This window comes from Manis pentadactyla, chromosome 7, assembly GCF_030020395.1.
Source record: "Manis pentadactyla isolate mManPen7 chromosome 7, mManPen7.hap1, whole genome shotgun sequence".
Lineage (NCBI taxonomy): Eukaryota > Metazoa > Chordata > Mammalia > Pholidota > Manidae > Manis > Manis pentadactyla.
Genome location: NC_080025.1, coordinates 84,226,010 through 84,251,911, shown reverse-complemented (window position 1 = coordinate 84,251,911; position 25,902 = coordinate 84,226,010). Strand labels below are relative to the sequence as shown.

The 25,902-nt window shown below is 33.4% G+C and overlaps 1 protein-coding gene across 2 annotated transcripts in view; it reads right to left on the bottom strand.

The window, feature by feature from the left end:
- The window catches only part of PHF14 (PHD finger protein 14), a 204,791-nt gene that overhangs the window by 9,826 nt on the left and 169,063 nt on the right, over positions 1-25,902 (bottom strand). Inside the window, exon 18 of one of the 2 annotated variants that reach the window (XM_036894471.2) lies at positions 3,602-3,805. The exons of the other annotated variant lie outside the window; for it this stretch is intronic. Coding sequence (XP_036750366.1) covers positions 3,731-3,805 — 75 coding nt within the window. The 3' untranslated portion in view covers positions 3,602-3,730. Of the gene's footprint in view, positions 1-3,601; positions 3,806-25,902 lie in introns of those variants that run through there. 2 annotated transcript variants of the gene reach the window in all.

Genomic DNA, 25,902 nt, shown 5'->3' with positions numbered 1-25,902 from the left:
TTTTATTTTACCAAATCTATCAACATATTATCACTTCAGCATATAATCAAAATGAAATTGAGATATTTCACATCCTTTTGTATAATAAGTCACTAAAATCTTGTATGTGTTTAATTCTTACAGTGTATCTCAACTCAGACTAGTCATATTTCAAGTGCTAAATTGCCACATATGGCTAGTGGCTGCTGTACTGGACAACACAGTTATGGACATTTTAGTGGGTATACAGTGGTGACTCATTGTGGTTTTAATTTGTACTTTCTTGATTACTAAGTTATGGTTGAACATATTTCCATGTACTTACTGGCCTTTTGTATGTCTTCTTTTGTATAATGTCTATTCAAATGTCCAACAACAGGTGAATGGATACACAAATTACGGTATATTTTTTTTCATACAATGGAAAAGTACTCAGCAATAAAAAGGAATCAACTACTGATTCATGCAATAATCTCGATGAATCTCAAAATATTATGTTGAATGAAGACAGCTAGACAGAAAAGAATACATATGAAATGACTGCATTTGTATGAAATTTTAGAACAAATCAATCAAAGAGAGCAGCTCAGTGGCTATAGTAGGAGGGTGTGAATGATTGCAAACTACATGAGAGAACTTATTGGAGTGACAGGAATACTTTATATCTTGATGGTAGTAGTGATTGTGTAGATACACATTTGCCAAAGTTTATTGAACTGCATATTTAAAATGGGTAATGTTCTTGTATGCAAATTAGACTCCAGTAAAACTGATTCAAAGAATAGAAGCAATATATATTAGTAGCATATGCTATGTAATTTGCAAGCCAATGCAGAGTAAATCTGAGGGCCCTTATTTACAAAGTATTAAGAATTTAAAGACAGTGAAAGCTTTGGGAGTTTGTCTATTATTGAATCCTTAGTGATAGGAGAGTGCATGCATATAGTAGGTCACAATTAAATTCTGTTGAATGAATTTAAGAACTTGGGCATCTTAGTGTCCAACAATTTCCATTTGAGAACATTAACACCTCTTCTTACTTCTGCTGCTTGTTCCATAGACCTGAGGAAGGAGCAGAATTCTGAAAACAATTTAAGAAAAGTGGTGTTCATAAGTATGATATACACAAATACTGATTAAAAGTTGTTTTATTTGTAAATTCTTTGAAGATGTGAAGAAATATAGCTCAATAACTACCCTGAAGAAAATACAATTCAGTTGAGTGGGTGGAGATTATGCAGGCATCATTGAAGTATAAAGGAATTTTGTCCCTAAAGGAAAAAGTCATTTGTCTTCTTTAGAAATCAGTATTTAGATCATATTCCAGTTATCCTAAATAAGGACACTAAATAAATATAGTCAATATTGCCAAAAGCTTTTTATTGGGGCTTTTCTCTGGTATTCCTCAACATAACTGGAATTGATGTAAGAGGGCATGTGGACTTAATTAAATAATACATTACGGACCCAAACCAAAACTTGCTGGGTTTTGATCTGGGACTTCTAGTTTCCAGAACTCTGAAAATATAAATTTCTGTTGTTAAAGCCACCTAGCCTGAGGTATTTTGATATGGCAGCCTGAGCTAACAGAGACTACAACATGTAATAGTCTCTGTGATATAAATATATGATATCCATAATTTGATTTAAATGAAGTGACCAGCTTAATCAGTCACATACTGTGAGCAACCTTGCAGCATTTTAATGATTCCTATGTATGTGCTTACAACATGGATGTAAGGACTGAAAGAATTTGAGAAATTCATATGGCAGATTTTCCCTAGAGGAAATTTGCAGTGATTCTACTTTATTAGTCACTAGGTCAACAGGTAAAAAACATTTAAAAATTTTTAAAAAAGAAAAACTAGGGTTTTAAATAGTTAAAGTATTACTTAAATAGTAATATTTAAAATGCCTGTCAGGTTGCTAAGTGTCACTGTACCTCCCATACTCAACACTTACTTTAGAAATGAAAGTATTAAGAGATGAGGTGACAGCACTAATAACTGAATTTTAACAGTCTACTGGAAAAAATGGCCAAAAGGTGATTGAAAAATCATTAGAGAAGCAATAAGATGCTTTCCTACTTGTTGTTTCATCATAACTCAATGTGAGAAAGATAATGCAGGTTTTTCATGTTCTAGAATGGGTGAAATGGTAGTTGTAATTGTTCCACTTACTTCACTAAAGCCAAAGCCTTCAAAATGAATTAATCATTGCTAAGAAGTTGGGAAGGAGAACTAACGGAGACCTAGCAGCTGATGAATGAGGTGCTGGTGCGGAAGACTATATTTTGGGGGGCAAGATGGTAGATTGGAAGTAGTGTGGTATGAATGGGCAGTTCAGTGACTAAATGTGACATTCTGAGGTGTGACTGCTTGGGTGTGAGGTCTTGCTTTGCCAGTTACACTCTGTACCCTTAGTTAACTTATTTCCTCTATCTAAACCTCAGATTAGTCATTGGTAAAAAGGAAAAAGTAATAGTAACTGTCTTATATGTTAATAGGGATGGTGGGTGGCATAAAGCTATGACATGAATGATGCATTATTGCTTATTACAGAGGCCCTCTTCAGACTCTGACCCGTCTCCTCAGGCTTTTCTTTGGTTCAAAATCTATGCTCCAGAATTCATCTAGGAGATCTAATCTGTGGGATACAGTTGTCTTCCTGGTATCCACAGTTGGATTATCTGAGGCTGTGTGTCAGTGCACTGTCTACTGGCAGGTTTTCCCATTTCAGCCTGCTGTAGCACAGCTGCCAGTAGGTCCCGCTGTCATACCTCTATTGAGCTTGTCAGAATTCCTGTGATAATATGGCTCCAGGGCAAGTGCAGACTCCCTTCTCACAGGGAAGTTGTTTTGCTAGCATTCTGTTATAAGCCTTCCAAAGTTTTGCCTCACTTTAAGAAACTGTACCTTAAAAACTCAAAGACATCTGCCAAAAACATTTGGCTTTGCAAATAACAAGTAGATTGCTTGTTCCTGCCATAGTTGGCAAATGATAATTTAGGAATTGGAACCGAAGTGAGAAGTAAAATGGCTGGTTATTGAGAACTCTTATGGATAGGAATAAAGGAATTTTAGACAATTACTAAGCCAAAGAAACATACATGTGGGACTGTTCTTGTAACATCAGGGAAAGTGTGGGCCCAGCATGTAGTAGGTCCTTAGTAAATATTTTCTAAGTTTAAAGCTGTGGCACTACTTCTGTCACAGGCAATGTTAAATTATTTCCTCCTAGCCTTTTACCTGCAATCCCAGTGTACTGTGTGATACATAAGTTCAATAAATCAAAAAATGGTATTTCATCTTGTGGTAATGGTTGATTTTAAGTGTTTTCACATGCAAGCATTCCCTATTCATTCTTGAACTATGTTGGCTTTTCTCTATATTAATAATTGGAATTCTGTTAAGGCCCTTGACAAAGACAACAGAAACTAGTAAGGGGAAAAAGACTTTCAGATTTTTCTTTTAGGTCACCTAGATGACAGAGGTCATCTAGGTCACAGAGAAAATTCTGTGTCTACTTTCAAATTTCAATTACTAATTTAAAAATGTGTATTTTAAAGGTTTAGCTTTTAGTTTAAACTGCTCTAAAAAACATACAAATTCCAAATGCAAGCTCCTATTTCATTTTCAATGACTTTATTGAGAACATTGTGCAAATTAGATTTTACATTTATCATTTTACAATTAGAAATTTATCTGCTACTACGTAGGTTGCAAACTTTCAAAACACTACAGAAAATCCTTTATTTCTTTGGATTTTTCTGTTCCATGCTGAGCTCCTGAGATAAATTTTTTCTTTCAGCTTCATTTTCATCTTCCTGTGAAATAAATTTTAGAAAACATTAAAATATAAACTTTAGGGCATTTTATCAGGTACACTTAATACATTTTATCTCTCTGGAGAATTAACTATTGTGATCCCAGTAGTCCTAGGAAAAAGGCTATAAACAAAATGATAAAATTATGTAACATTTAGATGCTTATAGTGGGTGCTGCTTTATACTACACATTGGCTAAAATTGTCTATGTTATGTTTTTAAAAGCAACATATTTTATCAGTGTCCTAAAAATTACCTTAGGAAACACCTGCTACTAAAAAGTATCCCTTTTTAGGTGGTAAATCAGATATTTTTACTTCACTGTTTGATAAAAAAAATAATAAATTTAACTTCTGAGACACTTTATGTGCTCCAACATGGTATTTTTGTCCCATCTAACAAACTTTCTTGACAAGTCCGCCAATTTTCCAGTCACTTGTACCACCATATGTTATGTGAACATCAGTCTACTCTAAAGTAGGATACATGGACATGTCCAGCTTACAGTCTTCTAGTTTCGAATCTAAGTGGTGGCCTCATAATATACAGCAGGTTCCTGTGGAACATGGTGAATTAATGAAGTGACATCATAATGTCTACTTCCATAGGAATGAAGGTCATTTTTTGTTCAGTATTAAATGGTGACCTCTAAAGTATAATAGTGAGTCTGGGAAAATATTTCATCTTACAGTTTGTAATCCATCTCATCATATATGTTCCTTCAATAATACCCATGTACAAAGCAATCTTTCTTTCCTAATATATCTGATTTGTCAAGTAAGGTCTTTCATTTTTATTAACTGAGGTAAACAAAGAGCACTAACTCTTTAGTAAAAAGTGTAAAAAGCATGAGTACCAATGAAGAATCTCTAGACAAAAGTAATAATACCAGTATCACCAAACACATTATCCTCTATCTCTGTATTTTATAAAACCAAATTCAGTCAAATAATTATTGACCTTTGCTTAGTAAACTGACTTTATTAAATAAATGCAAATCAGGGTATATGTAATTGTCTTTCATGAAAAACCACATCCTTGCCTGTAAACACTAAGGTGAAGCTTTTTTTTAATATACTTTGTCTCAAAGTTCAACAGCATCTGGATTTAGACTTTGTCAACATCAGGAAGGTAAAGAAATTATCATCAAACAACCTGAACCATTATAGATATGTGAATACAAGGGATGGGGTTTTGAATAACATTTTGGTAATTAATTTTAATATTTTTCAAAGCATAACAGCCACTCTAAGCTAATTTTCTCCAGTTTATTTATCCAATAGAGATATTTTGATTGATCCTTGAAAACCTATTAATGAGCAGGTAGTTTCCACTTCTAGACAAGAGTTTGCTAGCAATTACATTTTAATTACATCCTAATAAAAAACAAATCTTACTCTGCACTTTCCACTGTTGCTTTCAGGTGAGACACTGACAAAAATTTTACACTGGCTGATAAAGGTGGCAAGAAATTTTTTGTTAGGTAGCACTGAATTTACCTGTGTGTTCCTCAAAGCAAGACTTTTTTTTCTTTATCTTATATTCCTACCATCTAACAGAGCACATTTAGTGTAGAGTTTGAGTCCAATATATGTTTTCTGAACTATATGAAACAGAAGAGTAAAACATGGATAAAAGAAGAGGTCTGCCTACACAAATTGGTAATTTGGAAAAGCAAGTTTCCCTCTTTAGCCAATAGTCAAACTTCTAGCAGTCTTAACTAGAACAGTATTGAAAACAGAAATAAGCAAAAATGTTTGAAGTAACATCATCCAAAATAGCCATTATCAAGCTCATATCCTTTAGTTTGTAGAAGAATGGAGCCTTTGCCATGTGGACGCTATGTAACGTTCCCACCCCAGTATGACTTAGGATTTAACAAGGTTGGTTACCTTGTTTTCTCTAGCAACCTTCAATGCTGCTCTAAGTCAAAAACAGAAATGCAAAGGCTTAATAATGACCCTGAGGACTAGGAAATACTTGTATACTTCACTTTCATATTTGACTAACATTCTTAATACAATGCCAGTCTTTTTGTTGTTGAATTTTTCTTAGTAATGAAGTCCTGTTTATAAATGTGTGTCTCTTCTATCATTGCCTCTTCAGGACAGGGGCAACACTGCTTCACATTTACTCTATGCAGAGGACTTGTCTTAAAATATCTTGCCTTCCTAACCCTTTAAATCATTTTATAACTATCAAGATCCAATCTCTTTCTTCCTTTATACAAGGATGGCTGTGTTCTGTATGTAGAGAAGGATGGAAGGGTAGAAAGAACATTCAACCCACATTGCTGGAGTATTATGTAACACTTCATAATTGGTATAGTGTAACATCATCAAAATAATAAAAATAACAGTAATAGATTTTATCATTATAAATGAAAGCTTTAGAATTAGGTACAAAAAAGTTTCAGAAAGGACTTTATAGGTTGTTTTGGCTTTTTAAATATTCTTTGACTATTTGTGTTTGTAACATTACGGGTCAATTTTTGTAAGAACTTTATAAACAGTCCAAGATTAATGAAATCATTAAAATAGCTCTGGTGGCAAATGACTGCAGATGACTGTATAATGAATGAAATCACAAAGAAAGGAAAAATTTTACCAAAGTATTTCTTTACTACTAGATATTAAGGGCATGCAAAAAATTCTTCTGATAGATGGCAGGTTTTTGTTACTCTTTGCTGAGATCAGACATCTGTTCGTTTCCCAGTGAAAGAAGACCCTTGCTACACGGGTCATTTTCTTAGTGACGGCCCTGACAAGTTTGGCATTTGTTTCCTGACGTGTTCTGAAGCAGCCAGCAAGAAGATGTACCCTTTGAGGCTACTGGAAAGTAAGCTGGTTTACCTCTTACTGTTGAAGCTTGTTAATCCATACTCTGGAAAACACAGTGATTGTAACAACCTTGCAGGTCTCCTTGTTACTTGTGGAATTTCAAGAATATACATTCCTAAAACAATGAAACCCATAATGCCAAATAGCCAAACATGGTTCCTTAAAAAGTCTTCTTAATTCTTTTACACTAACAGCATTACTGTAGTGAGGAGAATGATAATTTCTAGGTACACAAGGACCATGTAATTATGGTCTAATGCTCCAGGTGGCAACATGAGACCAGGAGTTATAGAAATAGAAGAATAAGTAAAAACACTTCCACTTTTACCTGAACTAAATGCCTGTTACTGTTAAATAAAACTTGCAAGACTTTGTTTAAATGCTACTCAGCATGCACCATCAATTTGGAATAGAAGAACTTTCTATTTTTACTTTTAAAAAATTACTTATTTACAAATGACTTAGTTCTCATAATATTTCAAAGAATTGATGCCAACTGATAAAACCTACCAATCCTATTTCTCCTTTCTCTTAAGAGGTAATGAACACGGAAGGCCAATTATTTTAGCAACCATATATTGCTCAGGCAAAATTTAGGTTCAAGTGACAGGCTATGAGTATAGATGACTATCCTACAGATTGCCAAGTTTTAAATGCTTACATAAAGGGACAACTTTCCCCATGGTTTCTTTATTTTTAAAGATAACTTTATGAGTACCTTTGCAGTGGAAACAAACACCTGTCAAGCCCCTCCCAGAACTAGTGATTCAGATTAATAACACCAGTAATACTGTATTACCATTAACTCCTTGGTATGAGTCACTAAAAAGGGCATATTAAACTCTGGTCTGTGGCATATAACCTGTAATAACAATACATAACTTCAATCTCTTGTGATAAAACATCAAACATTATGAAATAATTGAACAGTAAGTAGTCTTCAGTCTTCAAAAGTGTCAGGATTGTGAAAGAAGACAAAACTTGGGTTGAGGAGACTAAGGGGACATGATACTAAGTGCAGTGTGGGATCCTGGATCATAAAAAGGACATTAATGAGAAAACTGGCAAAACTGGAATACAGTCTGTAGTAGGTATTGGTATTGTCTCAGCATTCATCTCCTGGTTTCTGTGACTTGCTATACACAGCAGACAGAAATGTATGGTGCCACAATAAATACTAACTTATTGTTATTTCCTATGGTACTTTCTTTAGATTTTATATATTCCTTTCACTAGTCAGAGATGGAAGAGTTACTGTAATTGGAGTCAAAATAACAGTCAAAATGATCAGTATGCTTTAATAATGGTCCTTTTAAAAATGTTTATATATTGTTTCTGGTGAAAAATATGTAGACACACTTAACCTGTTCATTCATAAGGAAAAGCAACATGTATTGTTTCAATCTGGTCAAAAACTACTTTGTTTTATTCATTTAAAACATATACCAGCTATAATTCTCAATAGCATTTAAAATTGTGCTTCTAATATAGAAAATATGCTAGTGCTGCACAATGAGTAGAAATTTATCTTAATAACTGGAAAAATACTGATGATAATGAAAATATTTTAGGCAAAATTAACAGGCTGCATGCTTCAGACTAAAATTAATTAGAGTTTTTAATGTTTTACAATTCCACCATAATTCTTTAAATGGTGCATTTACTTCACAGTAATAAACACTTGGGTCATTAAGTAAAGTGCAAAATGTGTGTGATGTGCTACATTTAACAACCTTTGGCCTTTTTTTCTGTACTTCTGCATTCAGTTTTCCAATGCACTGAATAAGCTGTTGAAGACCACAATTAAATTTCCTGACTTTGCATATTTGAGAGCCTTATTTCATTGAATACAAAAGGCAATTAATCTACCATTTTACAACTGAGCTCCAACGTTAGTGAGCCATGATAGATACTGAAATGAACTTACAAGAAATGCTTAATTAAATATACTGTAAAAAGCATACAAGGTTTCTTATAACAGAAGTTGCATATTTAATTAGAAAGTCTGAATATATTGTAAAACTGAAGTACCTTGGGAGGTCCTTAGTAAACCTAGCTCAAACACATGTCATTAAATAGAATGGAGCTATTTTGTAAATCCCTACCTTTTTTTTGCTACTTAGTAATTCAAACAAAATAGTTATAAAAGAAATCTACCTTTATTTAATATTACAAAATCATATCCTTCATTTTATTTCATATATATTTGTAATCAGGTGCACAACATAGTGACTCAACAGTTATGTACATCATGAAATGCTTACCACAAGTAGAGTTACCATCTGTCACCATCAGTTATTACCTTATTGACTATATTACTTATGCTATACTTTTCATGCCCATGACTTATTTATTTTGTAACTAGAAGTCTGTATTTCTGAATTCCTTTACCTATTACACCTGTACTCCTACTCATTCCTGCCTTTGGCAACCACAAGTTTGTTTTCTTTATTTATGAATCCGTTTGTTTTTGTTTTTTTAGATTCCACCTATAAGTGAAATCATATGGTATTTGTCTTTCTCTGTCTGACTTACTTCACTTAGCATAATACCCTGTAGGTCCATCCATGTTGTTGCAAATGGCAAGATTTCATTCTTTTTTATGGCAGAGTAATCCAGTGTATGCATATACCACATCTTCTTTATCCATTCACCTGTAATGGGACACTCAGGTTGCTTACATATCTTGGCTATTGTAAATAATGCAATGAACATTAGGGGTGCATATGTTTTTGGTGCATATTGGCAAATTGGTTTTTGTTTTCTTCAGGTAAATACCTAGAAGTGGAATTACTGGATCATATGGTATTTGTTTTTTTTATTTTTTGAGGAACCTCGGTATTGTTTTCATAATGGCTGCACCAACTTACATTTCCACCAGCAGAGCATGAGGGTACCCTTTTCTCCGTTTCTTTGCCAACACTTGTTATTTCTTGTATTTTGGATACTAGTCATTCGGACTGATGTGAGGTGGTATCTCATTGTGGTTTTGACTTGCATTTCCTTAATAATGAGTGATGTGGATTATCTTTTTCATGTGTCTGTTGGCCATCTGTATGTCTTTTTTGGAAAAATGTCCATTTAGGTCCTCTGCCTATCTTTAAATCAGATTTTTTTTTTGATGTTAAGTTGTATGAGTTCTTTATATATTTTGGATGTTGAGCCCTTAGTGGGTATGTCATTTGCAAATATATTCTTCCATTCAAGGGGTTTCTTTTTCATTTTGTTGATGGTCTTTTGCTGTACAGAAGCCTTTTAGGTTGATGTAGTCCTAGTCCTACTTGTTTGTTTTTGTTTTGTTTCCCTAGGCTGGGGAGGTATACCCAGAAAAAAACTGCTAGGGTTGATGTTCAAAAGTTCACTGTTTTCTTTTGGGAATTTTATAATTTCAGGTCTTTACATTTAGGGCTTTACTTAATTTCAAGTTAATTTTTGTGTATGGTATAAGAAAGTGGTCCAGTTTTTCCAACTCAACTTATTGAAGAGAATGTCTTTTGCCCATTATATATTCTTGTCATCTATATTGAAGATTAATTAACCATATAAGCATAGGTTTCTTTCTGGGCTGTGTTCTGTTCCATTGATTTATATATCTATTTTTGTGTCAGTACCGTACTGTTTAGATGACTATAGCTTTGTAGTATAGTTTGAAATCATGGATCAGGAAACTCCAGCTTTGTTCTTTCTCAAGACTGCATTGTCCATTTGGGGTCTTTTATGGTTCCATATAAAAGCAGGATTATTTGTTCTAGTTATGTGAAAGGTGCCATAGGTAGTTTCATAGGGATGTCATTAAATTGTTGATTGCTTTGGGTAGTATGGCCATTTTAACAATATTCCTCCAATCCATGAGCACAGTATATCTTACCACTTATTTGTGTTGTCTTCAGTTTCTTTCATTAATGTCTTATAGCTTTCAGAGTATAGGTCTTTGACTTCCTTGGTTAAATTTATTTCTTTATATTTTATTCTTCTGATGCAGCTGTAAATAGGATTATTATATTAATTTCTTTCTGCTAGTTTATTATTAGTGTATGGAAATGCAGTAGACTCTGCACATTGATTTTGTATTCTGCAACTTTACTGAATTCTTTTATTAGTTCTAATTCTACTTTTCTATATATAATATCATGTAATTTGCCAATAGTGATAATCTACTTTTTCCATGCCTTTTTGGATGCTTTCTGTTTCCTTTCCTATCTGATTGCTGTGGCTTAGACTTCCAGTACTATGCTGAATGGATATCCTTGTCTTGTTCCTGATGTTAGAGTAAACACTTTCAGCTTTTCAACACTGAATATGATGTTAGCGCTGGGTTTCTCCCATATGGCCTTTATTATATTGCGGTATGTTCCCTCTACCTGCTTTGTTAAGAATATTTTCAGGAATGGATGTGGAATTTTGAGAAATGCTTTTTCTATATCTATTGACATGATCATATGGTTTTTAATCCTTTAATCCTTTTTGTTAATGTGGTATATCATGTTGACTGATTTGTGGATGTTTAGCCTCCCTTATATCCCTGGAATCAAATTCCACTTGAATGTGGTGAATGGTCCTTTAAATGTATATTTAAATTTCATTTGCTAACGTTTTATTGAGAATTTTTGCATGTATTTTCAATAGGGATATTGTTCTATAATTTTTAATTTTTTTTTTTGGTAGTATCTGTTCTGTTTTAGTATCAGGGTAATGCTGGCCTCTTAAAAACAATGTGGAAACATTCCTTCCTCTATTTTATGGAATTGTTTGAGAAGAATAGGTATTAACTCTTTGAATTCTTGGTAGAATTCACCTGTGAAGCTATTAATCCTTATTTTGTTTAGATGGCAATTTTTGGATTTTTGATTCAATTTTGCTACTAGTAACCAGTCTGTTCAGATTTTCTGTTTCTTCCTGATACAGTCTTGGAAATGTGTATGTTTCTAGGAATTTATCCATTTCTGCTACTTTGTCCAACTATTGGCATGTAATTTTTCTCTCATTAATCTCTCATAAGTATTTGTACTTCTGTGGTGTCAATTTTAACTTCTCTTTTATTTTTGAGTCCTCTTTTTTTCTTGATGAATCCAGCTAAAGAATTATCAATTTTGTTTATCTTTTCAAAGAACCAGCCTTTAGTTTTATTGATTTTTTTTTTTTTTAGTCTGTTTCATTTACCTCCACTTTGGTCATTATGATTTTCTTCCTTCTAACTTTAAGTTTTGTTTGTTCCTTTTTTCCTCTTAAGTATTCATATGAGAATTTTCTTGTTTTTTGAGGTGGGCCTGTATTGCTATGAACTTTTCTCTTAGAACTGCTTTTACTGCATCACAAAAATTTTGAACTGTTATGTCTTCATTTTCATTTGTCTCCAGGCATTTTTTATTTCCTCTTTGATTTGTTCATTGATTCCCTGGTTGTTTCCTGACATGTTGCTTAGTCTCCACCTTTGTGTTTTTTCTAGTTTTTTTCTTGTAATCAATTTGTAGTTTTATACCATTGTGGTTACAGAAATGTTTCATATATCAATGTTCTTAAATGTATTAAGACTTGTACTATGGCTTTATGTGGGATCTACCCTGGAGAATGTTCCACATGCGCTTGAAAAAAATGTGTGCTCTTCTGTTTTTGGATGGGATGTTCTGTATAAATCTGTTAGGTCCATCTGGTCTAATATGTCCTTCAGAACTGTTTCCTTATTAATTTTCTGTCTGGGTGATTTATCCATTGATGTACGTGAGGGTGTTAAAGTCCCTTACTATTATCATATTACCGTAAACTTCTCTTGAAATTGTTTGCTTCTATGTTGGATGCACAGATATTTACAAATGTTATTGATCCCTTTGTTGGATTGATCCCTTTGTTATTATGTAATGCCCTTCTCTGTCTATTTATAGTCTTTGTTTTGAAGTCTATTTTGTCTAAATATGCCACCTAGCTTTTTTTTTTTTCCTCTTCTATATGCATGGAATATCTTTCTTTATCCCTTTGCTTTCAGCTTGTGTGTGTCTCTTTAGCTCTGAAGTGAGTCTCTTGTAGGAAGCATTTGTATTATGGGGCTTGTGTTTTATCTATCAGTCATCCTTTGTCTTGGACTGGTGCATTTAGTCTATTGTCCCTCCTACCCTTCTTGATGTGTTCAAGGCCTTCTCTTTATCTATCTAGTTGTGGAAGAGCTTTCCTACCATTCTTTAGATCATTTTCAGAGTGAGTTGCATTACATGTATTTGTTACCTTAGTGCACTCATGTGAGGTGGGCTCAGGATCCTCCTATTCTGCCATCTGCCCTGTTCTCTGGAGGTCAGAAGATGTCACGTCAGCTGGGCTGCATTCCTTTCTCAAAAGCAATGGCCGTCTTCTATACATCTCACATTCTGACACTCCCATATTCTTTATTTTAATACCAAGTAAGATAAAGGCCAGTAATGCACTTCTAATTTCTTACATGAGAATATGTGAATAATTCAATTTTATTTGTTGAGCAATCACTGATCTCTCGGTTCATGATTCTGAAAGTATGGAGTAGGTTTGCTCTTCTAAGTCTTTAGTTCCTCCTGTCACTTTTTACTTCTTTGTGGAGGCTTTTTTGGAATGGAAATATGGCAGTTAAACACAAGATTTGGATTTCCCAGGTATGATATGGGCTAAGAGGGAGTATTTCTGATCTGGGAAAAGAGTCCCTAAAGATTGGCACAGCCATCTAGGGACGGTAAATTTATAGTAAAGGAAATGAAGATCAGTGAGTGGAGGGTAAGAGCCTGACAAAACAGATAAAAGAAATGAAAGGAAATGAATAACCCATGGTGTGTGATAGGATAGACTCTTAGCATAAACCCAATTCTATAAGCTTATATCTTCCCATAAACATGAAAAAAGGCATAGGTCTCATAATGTGAATTTTTAGGTATTTTAGATATGTTTGAGGTATGGTGCTAACTTGTTGGGGCTAAGAATATCATCATACTCTTTTCTTCTGCAGAGCTTATAGTCTCAAAGATTTAAAAAAATCTCCTTTGTTAGTAGATTTCTAATATCTGGGAAATAAGCATAGAAGTATATGCTAGAATTCCACATTAGATACCCCTACATCAATTATTTTCTTTCATTTATAACATTTTTGGTTTAAAAGATATTACTTGCTTCTGAAGTATTTAGGATGATAAGCTGGTGTGTAGTCAACACTGATTATTGAAAAAATAAATAAAAGCAAAATAAAAATTGTTCAAATTCCATATGGGCCAACATAAATATATTTTCAAATGAGGATAGCACAAGTCCAATATATTTTAATTAAAGGTATACTAAAACATATTGTTTAAAGAAATTTTTCAGAAAATATCTTTTTCTGAAATCATTTACTCACTAAATGTAATATTTCAAAACTCCAAATGTGCTAATATTTAAAGACAACATATATAAACTTCTATTAACCTACTTGAGAAAAGGCATTTCTAAATCTGTTTTTATTTTTTACGCTAAATATACACATAAAGGATTGTTGTTATTATTGAAGTATAGTTGGTATGCAATAATGGTTTCAGATCTGCAACATAGTGATTCAACAATTACATACTTTACTAAATGTTCACCATGATAATAAGTATAGTTACCATCTGTTATCATACAAAGATGCTACAATATTATTGGCTATATTTCTTATGCTGTAATAGCGAATTCATTCCCCTAATCATAATTGGAAGTTTGTACCTATTTATTCCTGTCACCTATTTCACCCATTCCTTTGCCCCCTCCCCTATGGCAACCACTAGTCAATACTAGTTTTCTGTATTTATGAGTCTATTTGTGTTTTATTCTAATAGTCTATTGTCATATGTACCACATCTTTATCCAATTATCTGTAGTTGGACATTAAGGTTGCTTCAATATCTTGCCTATTGTAAATAATGCTGCAATAAACATGGGTGCATATATCTTTTCAAATGAGTGATTTTGTTTTTCTTCAGATGAATTCCCAGAAGTGGAATGACTGGGTCATACGTAAGGTATATATATATATTTTTTTAGTTTTTTGAGAAACCTCTATACTGCTTTTCATCATGGCTGTACCAATTTATATTCCAAGCAACAGTGTAGAAGGGTTCCTTTTTCCTCCACATTCTTACTAACACTTGTTATATCTTGTCTTTTGGATACTAGCCATTCTGACTGTGAGGCGATACCTCAATCTTTGGCCATTTTGAGACCACGATAAAAGCGAGAAAAATACTGAAATATTTCCTTTGCTGAGTTTTGACATTCTAAACAAGGCAGAGAGTTATACATCACATGCATCAAATTACTGTCAAGGAAACAAAAATAATTTACATGAATAGTAAGATCAATCTTAGTACTAGGGACTATGTAGAAGAGGTTCAGAAAGTAAAAGGTAACAAAAACACCCTTAATGAAAATACAAATATAACTTGATTTTACTCAGTGGAATTTATCAGATTCAAAGTGAAAACTATAATTTGCATTGAAATAAAAATAGCCTGATTTAAAGTATTTCAATCAAAATTCTTTTATTATTATTACTTCTGAGGTCAGACAAACTATATAAATATTTTAAATTGAAATTTTTAAGACTAAGAAACAATTTAATATATAATAAAATTTTTAGGTAATAGATTTTCAGTTAGGATATTTATAAACTGTCTCAATTTAAGTTGTTTTCAATATGTAACACCCTTGTTAAGCAGGAAGTTATCAAAGTATTCATCTCAAATGCCACATCAAATTCAAAGGTGGGTTTAAACTAATCCAGAAGCAACTATGATAAATATAGGACCTCTCTTATTCTCTTGTATTTCTCCTTAAGTCATCAGGTCATAGAATATTAAAGTTAAAAGACTGCTAACACATCTCATCTAAGCCCCCACTTCATATGTGAAATACCAACCACTGAACAAAAATATGAAACCAATTTCTTCCCTGGACTGTCTAGTGCCTTAAAAACAAACAACTCCTCAAACTGTTTTCCAAACTCAAATGATTTAAAACTACCTTGTTAAAAGACAGACAATAACTTCATAGTGGAGAAACCTGACAGCCACTACCTAAAGTTGAGTGGTCAAGGTTAACATCACTTGTAATACAAACTGACATGCACCGCCTCACATAATGCACTGAAGAAGGGACATCACCTCTGGTCAGCGGTAGCCTTCCCAGTAATGCATACTTCATACTAATCAGGAGAAAATACCAGACAAACCCAAATTGAGGGATTGTCTATAGAAGTGTCAAGGTCATGAAAGGCAAGAAAAGAGTAAGTAATGGTCACAGATTGGAGGAGAAATGATAACAAAATGATGTAGGGCATCCTGGACTAGAAAAAAAGGACTTTGGGGCAAAACTGGAAAAATCCAAATAAATTATACAGTTTACTGAATAGTATTATACTAAGGTTTAAGTCTGATAATTGTCTATGCTTACATAAGATGTTAACATAAGGAGAAAGTGGGTTCTCCATTTTTACAACTCTTTTAAAATCTAGTGATCTCATTACAAAATGTAAGAACAGATAAGCAAACAATCATTGTTAGATTATTTAGAAATAAGTATATTTTGGCTTTAAATTCCATAAAGTTTCTCACCAAAATAGTATGTGGAGGTGATCAGAGTTATGGATAATGAGGTTTTGGCATTTTTGATACGGAAAGTCGTTACAGAGTTCATACTATAAATTAGTATTTACTGACTGCTGGTAAAATCAGTCAGTAATGCTGAGTGACATTTGATACATGAAATTCATTGTCAAGTGTTTTGAATTCATGTGGTTTAAGAATCAATAGAATAAGTTTTAACTGTAATGTGGTCAAATATTACCTATTTTCATTATTTCATAATGTAGTTCTTTTGAATAGCAGATGTTTTTATTAGCACTGACATATTCAGTGCCTTTAATCAGGTTTCAAAATAATGTTTGAATGTGATATGGAATAAAAAGAGGAATTCTTGCTTAACAAAAAGTTTCTCCATAGAAGCATCATTTGATCTAAGACTTGTCTTAGTTGTGTACAAATGTCAAAACAAAGTCAAAATGTTAGTAAATCAAAACCTAAAGAACCAATTTTTTTTTGGTAACCCAATGACAGACTTGACTGTACTGATCAAATCTCATTTTAGGACGGGTCCAGGATACATTTTTGCCCTTGACTCATATTAAACATTTTATCTTTTTAAGATGACCTTAACTCTTTAAGTAATTTTTGTTTCTAGAATCTTTTCTTCCTCCTGCAAAAATTTACTGAACAGTGATTGTGTGTCAGAAATGGGGCAAGGTATTGGAAACAACAGATAAATAAGATGTCTTGCTGCCTAAGGGGGCCCATGTTTCAATGTGGTAGATAGGCATGCATATAGTTACAGTGCAGTGGAGAAAGTATGTAATAAGGTATATCAGGCATATAAATGCAAAGAGAGCTGAACTATAACTATTACTACATAAGGAAGGTTTGTTTTTTTAATGATTAATATTCTACAGAGCTGGGTTATGTCATCAAAATAGTATACCCTCCCTCATGCCCCAAAATCAGTATTGTGAATCTTTAAAACAAATTCTTCTCATTGTAACTTATACTGTTCTTTTATTAAGATAAACTAACATCAAGGACAACATCTTTCAGAAATAGTTATGTTTAGAAAGTGAGTTTTAAAAACTTTACTCCCAAGTGAACAGATTAAGTTGTCTCAAATATATTTCAAGTTGAATGCTGTTTTCCCGAGTGAACCCATTAATCTTCATAGTTTTATTGGACATTAATAGCTCATTAGATGTCCAAGTAACACATTTCCTATGGCATATTAATTTTTTTCACAGATGAAAAAAACTGATTTTGCTTCAAGAAAAATCGAAAATATTATTTTAGAAAACTCCACACACAAATCTCAAATAGTGTTATTTCATAAAAAGTGTCAAAAATAACAGCCACATTTCCCCATCTTGAAATTGTAGATTATAGACTAGCCACTATTTTGCTTTTTTGAGAAAAAGAGTAAATGTTTTAAACTATTTGCTTTAAATTGCTTCCACAATAAAAACTATTCACTGATACATTCTCAACTGATTCAGAAAGGTAGACCAGTTGTAAAGTGCCAAATCATTTCGAAAGCTTGCCTGAAAAAGCATGCATTTGACCTGTTTTCTTATGACCAATTATTATGTAAGTATACATTTTTCAATATTCCATAATCTATGCTATATGACATAAGAAAAAATATTTCATACAGTAACATTTTCAAATATCATATTTGAAAAAATATCTAGAGAGCTATATAAGCCATCTATACATCCCTCCCTGTTTATCACTTGTCAGGTATTTTGCTAAGTGCTAAAAAATAAAATGTGATATATAAGATGGATACAGGCCATGCCTTATAGAGCTTGTAATCTGTAACTAACTTGATTACTCAAATAACTTATAACTGCAATTATGATATATTTTAAACAAGTAAGGTATAGGGCCATGACACTTAATGGAAGGACCTAAAAGTTTCAGGGAGGACCCCTGTCCTGTAGAAGATGACAAATACATTGAGGCCTCAAACATAAGGGGTAGGTCATGTAAAGAATGTAGGGATGAACAGTCCAGGTAGAGGAAACAGTGAGGTTAAGTCAGCTGAGGCCCAGTGAGAAAAAGAGTGGGCCATAGAAAGGCACACAGTACTGGTTCTAGCATTTTCTAGTTCTAGCATTAAACAATACCCATGGGTGATTACCTTGGTTGTATTTTGGATTTGTCCTGTTTATTCTATGCAATTGTGTAGTGGAGGAAATGAGGGCTTTGTGGCTAGTGACAGGCAAACCTAGATTCAAATCCTACCTGGATACACACACTGTCCGAAGCTATGCAACTTTTAAAAAAATCACTTGCCGTTTCTGGACCTCATTTCCCCCTCTATAAAATGAAAACACTTATTTCTGATGGCTAAAAGTATTAAATAAAATAAAATGTGAGGAGAATAGCATAGCTTCTGACCCATAAAAAACACTCAATAAGCTTTATTCTTGCCTCCTTCCAGGCTTAACTTTATGGCAGATTTTAGTTATCAATGGCCTGCTCATACACAGATAGGTAATACGGATCCTTTTCAGAAACAGTGCTTTCTTAACTGAACAACTGTCACTATGATATTAAATAGAACCCAATTTCATCTGTGTGCCTTTAGTTTTTTGATTTTGAAATTTTAACTGTTTGTATTACCAGACTCAAAGATAGCAACAGTAAATAAAAATAAGTTAATTGGTTGAATGATTACCCTCAAACATATTCATAAATGGTAATAATTAGGGAAAGGCTATAATTAAGTCTTCTAAGTTATAACATGGGCCTTTGATTGGCATCTTTTATTGAAGTTCATCCTAAAGTTACCCTATAGTAACATGCATGCATGATGTTGTCATTGTACATGAATGTAAATTAATGTCTTTCTCCCTGAATAGAGCAATAAACTTAGGGTGGCGGCCCAACTGAAATGAAAATAATACTGGAATCTATGTAGCTCCAATATATAAGAACAATAAATAATGCATGCTATAGAAATTAGACAAATGTAGTTCTTGTAGAGTTGACTTAAGACCCTTTTAGTCATGTGGTTGCTTCAAAGAAAATAGGCCACATAACCTTACAGATAAATTCTTCAAGTTTTAGAAATATTGGAACAAGAAGAGAAATCAAAGTAATTTAAATCACCTCTTGGAAGTAGTATTTAAATTTCTTCATTACACATACACACACACATGTGCGTGCACTAAAATGGACAATATTTTAAATTTCTGAGGCCTATATAAATGGTAAATTTGATTCTTCCTTATTATACATATAATAGTACTTGTTTGAATAAACCATGCCACAGGAATGAAGCTCCATTGCAAAGTAAATTTCATATTAATAACCTGGTTAAATCTATTAGTTTCTTTCAAATGTGTTTCACTGTCACTGAAGACCCTACTGAAAACATGAACTGATTCTAGATAAGGTATGTAGAGAAACCTACTAGGGAACTTCTGTGAAAGTATTCCTCACTCTTAAAAAAAGAACACAAGACAGGGCTTGCCTCTGTGCATTACTATGTGAGAATGTAATACATGGAGCTCCTGCAGCCATCTTGTGATCTTCTTTAATTAATCCTATAACCACCTAATCTTAACTCTGAATGAATTAACAAGATATGAAATGTTAGAAGTAGTTGGGTTTTCTGTACTTGCAGTTAAAGCATCTTCACCAATACAACATTGGTGTCTTTTTTCAATATCATCTTCTCCTAGTTCTAAATTTTTGCCATATCTTTTATTTCTTTTAACTCCCTTTTATCACTGTCTTTAAAACTCTAATACCCTTTGATAACCTCATCTGGAGCTGGCTCTAAAGGTCCTCAAATGCTTTCTAATTTATATCTTCAGCCCTGATATATATATTCCATGCTTTCAACTCCTTTCTACTGCTATTGATGTCATCACTGAACTTCTAACAGGCACCTCAAACATACCATGTATGAAACCAAACTCTTGATTCCCCTTCCTCAACCATTGCTGCCAACCCCCGACCCCCTCATCCTCCCCCACCCAAAGCCTTATATCTCTGTTGGTCTGCAATTCATCCAATTGCTCAAATTCAAACTCTAGGGGTCATTCCTTAATTCTTTCCTGTGTCTTAATCACCAAAGGATATCTAAAATCTGTCTAGTGCTTTCCATCTCTATTGTTTCCATCTTAGTCCCAGCTATCATATTTCTTGCCTGGTTTACTCCAATCGCTTCCTAATCCTAATCTTCCATTTTATACTTGTACAACCTGTTCTCCATATAGAAGACAGCAACCTCTGTAAGACACAGATGACATCTCGCTCTTGCTTGAAACCCTCCAATTGCATAGTATTTAGAGTAGAATCCAAACTCTTGTCAAAGCCTATAAAGTCCTGTGTCATCTGACCCCTCTCACCTTTCTGGCTTCATCATGTATAGTTTTACAACTTGCTTACCTAGGTCCAAACATGTTGGTCTTCCCTCTGGTTCCTGAACAAATGGCACTGGCTGGTTCTTCTGCCTCTGATTTTGTATGCCTAGTTTCATTTTTGTTATAGAGGTCTCAGTCAGTGAGGCATTCTCTGACTTCATGTACTAACTAGCCCTTCTTCCACCGCTCAGACTGTTCTCTGTAACATTTATCACAATGAAATGATCATTTACTTGCATATTTACATATTGTCTATCTTCCCTCACTGATTGTAAGCTCCAGGACAGCAGATTTTCTGTCTTGCTAACCACAGTATTTTCAGGAGCTAGGGCCACCCCTATTGTATTATGGAATCTCAATATTTTTTTGAATATATGAATAAATCCTACTATATAAAACTCTGACATGATGCAATAGTTAGCAAAAAATGAAGTTATACATTTAAGCATATAAAAATGAGGAAAATAAGTTAATGATCTCACAGCCACATTATGTGGCAACTGTATTGGTTAATGACATATATATTAAGCATTTAGAAAGTGCTAATATTCATAATACAAATGTCCAACAATTACCAAGGAAATTTATATTTGTAATTCTTCATTACATTATAAGAGGGTTTTTAAAAAATGATTTTATTTTTCTTAATTTTTATATTACTGGTATATATTTATTGTAGGCAGAAAAATACATAAATATAATGTGGCTCCTTTATTCTAATTTCTTTTAAAGTAGAAAATAAACTGTTCTGTATTTCACCACAGTTTGAAATATCTTGTGGACATATTCAATTTCAAAAGAATGATAAAGCAGGAGTATAACAGGAATATAACAGAGCAATAGCAGGCATTTGAGACTGTGACACTTACGATACTATTTGTCCCCTCTGAATATAGATAGCCTGAATCATTGTTAGGAATTAGCACACAAATAGTATACCCGTAATTAATCTGTGTTACATGTTTTACATACATCACAAGCAGAACAAGAAATGTCAAAATATATTGGAAAGCTATATGGAAAACTTGGTTATATTCTGTTTTTTTAGGAAAAAATGTAGGCCATAATATACAAAAAAAGTATATGCACTATGAAGCTTTACTTAAAAAAATTAAAGATGTGTAGGAAAGAATGGGGAGAAAAGCAAGGAAAACAAATGAAAAAAATCCTCCTTTCCTTCCTTCCTCTATATTTTCCTTAATAATTACTTAGTGAATACCTACTACATGCACATGTTCAGGGGAGAGAGAACAGCTGATCCTTGCTTTCAGGAAATTTATAACACTTGAAATGTCAGGAGGTGTTTTAAGTTTTATGCCACCTACCTTTTTTATACCTAGTTGAAACTTCTATGTTTCTTCAGCAAATCAAATTATTTTGTTGTGAAATGTTGCAAACCTAACAATAATCATAACCATAACTTATAACAATTATTGAAGCCCTCTAGATATTCTTTTCCCACCTCATTCCCCTTCCTTCCTTTTAACAGATGTGACCAATACAATGAATTGGATATTAATCACTCCCTGGCACGTTTTTTTAACATTTTATATGTATGGTGTCATATTATATATATCTCTTTTACAATAAGTAGTTTGTTTTCAACATTGTAATTGACATATTTATTTGTTTATTTTTTCTTTTGCATGATTCTTTTTTTTTTTAATGGAATGGAAGTATCACTGATATACAATCTTATGTTGGATTCAAATGTACAACACAGTGGTTCAACAGTTACCCACATTATCAAATCCTCACTCCCTCTAGTGAGGTTACTATTTATCAACATATAAAGATCTTACAGTCACTGACTATATCCTCCATGCTATACTACCTTCCCTGTGACTAACTTACATTGTGACTGCAAATTACTGTGCCCCTTTATTCTCCCACCCTAACCTCCCCCCTTGGTAACTGTAGTCACTTCTTATTGTCTGTGAGTCTACGCTGTTTTGTTCCTTTTGTTTTGCTTTGTTTTTATATTCCATAAGTAAGTAAAATTATATGATACTTGTTTTTCTCCACCTGACTTTGTTATCCTTTCTTAATGTACATGTTTTTAGCTCAAAATCTGGCATCACACACTAGAAATATTCTGACTAAACAAGGTGATGACAGTACAGGTGATCCTTGAACAACATGGGGGTCAGAGGCACTGCCCCCCTACCCCTACCACTTGCAGTCAAAAATCCACATACAACTTTTGACTACCTCAAACTGAACTAATAATAGCCTACTGTTGACTAGAAGCCTTACTGATAACATAAATAGTTGATTAACACACATTTTGAATGTTATATGTACTGTACTTTTTACTTACACTAAAGTAAGTTAGAGAAAAGACAATGCTTTTTCAAATTGTTGCAAATCTCCAAAAATCTTCCAATATACTTATTGAAAAAATCCGTGTATAAGTGGACCTGCGCAGTTCAAACCCATATTGTTCAAGAGTCTGTACACCAGTATTATTTAATCCTGTTTTGGAGATAGCAGGCAGCCAGCACTTAGACAAGAGAAAGATGTGAAGCATAAAATTGTAAAAAAGAGGAGATAAAATCATCCTTATTTGTGTATAGCTGGAAATTTCAAAAGAATCAAATGAAAAACTTATAAACAATAACAGAATTCACTGTGAACATCTATGGATATGAGGAAAATCAACAGGTAACAATAAAATAATATAGATTATCTAAGACAACTTTTAAGTTCTCCATCAGTATTCTAGTTACCTCCCTAAATTTCAAGACTGTTTGAAACAAGAATACTGTCCACTATTTACAAGAAAAGCAAATCAATATATTTAAAAGAAAAGCAAATCAATAGATTAAATAAGCAATTCATATTCAAAAAATAAATCACATGCCATGGTAAGTTACAACAGAGTTCAATGGTTTTCTCCAGACCATTCTTCTCTATTAAAGGCCCTACGATTTTAGTGCTAGAAGGTGCCTTACTTAGAAGATGGATCATTTAGTCCCTTCTTTTTATTCTGCTGATAGAGAAGCCATTCTTAGAGTACATAACTGACTTCCTCATAGAGCTGAAATCAGAATTCACATCTCCTAAGTTGCTGTCTGGAACTGTCTGCCATGATGAGTTGGTACTGACCATAATGAACCAATATGACTTTAAATCAAATGTGGGCAAAATTAGAGCATGTACAAAAACAAAACAGAAGAAAAAATGTTGGTGAGTTGTGTGTGTGTGTGTGTGTATGTATCCTGTGAACTGAATTGATCTTACAATGTTGGAAACATCTTACCCAAAACATCTACATGAGAACAGCAGACAATGTATATACATACAGGCTTTGAAGTCAGACAAACCTATTTGAATCCTGCTTTGGCACTTAATATTGATGTGACCTTGGGAGAGGCACATGACCTCTCAGTTTTCTTACCTGTAAAATGTAAAAAATTAAAAGTCTTAACTTCAAAAACTAACTTTGGGGATTAAAACTATGATTATGCAGGAAAATTACACTAGTAAAATGTCTGCAACACAGTAGGTCCTCAAAACAATGTTAACTATTATTGGTATGAAGTTTAAAATGTATTTCCAAAAGCTGCTCCAGAGTTGAGCGCAGAGGTACATGACTGGACAAAGTGCTTTCCTTTTTACAAAAATAAGAATGATCAGTTGTGCTTCCGTTCCTAAGTACAATTTTAGTATTTCAATACAAATGATAATTATTAAGAATTACTTGATTTACAATACAGAAATTGTTTGTTTTTTTATTAATCTACAAATATATGTGTCCACTATATATCAGGTTCTGTTCCAGAAGATGGAGAAACAAGTAGTGAACAACAGTTTGTCTTTCTACTAATAGGTTTTAAGTAACAGATAAATAATAATATTTTTATGTCACAGGAAAGAAAAAAAGAAAGGGAAACAAAATGTGGTAGCACACTTTTTCTTGAAGTAGTCAGGGAAGCCCCTCTACTAAAGCGATGACATTTGGGCTGAGACCTGAATAGTTTGATGAAGCCAGTCATGTACTAATCTGTAACAAGAGAATGTCCAGGCATAGGGAACAAGGGCAGGGGCCCTACAGTACAAACGAGCTCAGCATGTATGAGCACCAGGAAGGTCAGCATACGGGCATGAGACGGAATGTTAGTGTGACCATGTAGGCCTAAATGATTTTTCCATTTGCAGTAAGAAGCCACTGGAAATTTTTTGATTTTGCATTTTAAGCTTTTTTGGTTGCAGTATACAGAGAGGTTAAGTAAAAATGGAAATGAGAAAATAAAGCAGAAGGCTATTGCAATAGTCCTGATCAAGAATGACGGTGGCTTGGAGTACTGGGCAGCAGTAGGAATGGACAGAAGTATGATATGGTTCAGAGGGAAGGCTCACAGGTATATATGGGGAATTAACAATAGAGTGATTAGGAATGATGTAAGAGTTGGGAAAGGCTATGGAAAAGTAAGTTGTGATGGGAGTGAGAAAGAATCATGAAACAAGAATTCTATTTTGGCAACATTAAGCTTGTCACAATCTTTAGCTATCTAATGGGAACATCAGGTGAACATCTGGATATATGAATTTAGATCTTAGGGGAAGAGTTCAGGGTAGGTATTAGAAATTTGTAAGTCTCCAACATATAAACAGTATGAGACTATATGCAATCACTTAGGGAATTGTATACAAATAGAGAAGAAAAGGGCCTCAAGGACTAAGCCATGGTAGTACAACTTGGGTGAAGAATCCAGTTAAGATGACTGAGAAGGAGTTGCCAAAAAATCAGGGGACAATAAAGGTCACAGAACTGGAATAAGAAAATGTTTCAAGGAAGAGGGAATTCGACATTGTCAAATATGTTGAGAGGTCAGATAAGATTCAGACAGAGGCATGACTACTGAATTTAGTGAGAAAGAGATTATAAATTACCTTAACAAGAACCATTTTAGAGGAGTTGTAGGGATCAAAGCCTAGTCTAAATACTTTAAACAGGAAATGGGAGGTGTCATTTGTACTTCATCCTTCTTTAATTTCTGAAACATGGATGCAGAGCATCTATCTTTGGACCATGATGGAAAGACCAAAAGAATCATGGTGAAATTACTCCTGACAGCCTGGACTGCTAACAATAATATTTCTTTATAGTATTATATTTATATAAGCATTATGTAATACAGCATTGTATTTTATATATCCTATATTAATCAAACTTTTCCTGCAACATAAAAACATCCCTCCCTAAAAATATTATATATTCTCTCTCAGTCTCTAAGACTTTCAGTTTAAATAAAAAACTGAAAAACTATAGCACTGATTTGCACAGAGTGAATCCACTGCATTTATTATGAATGGGG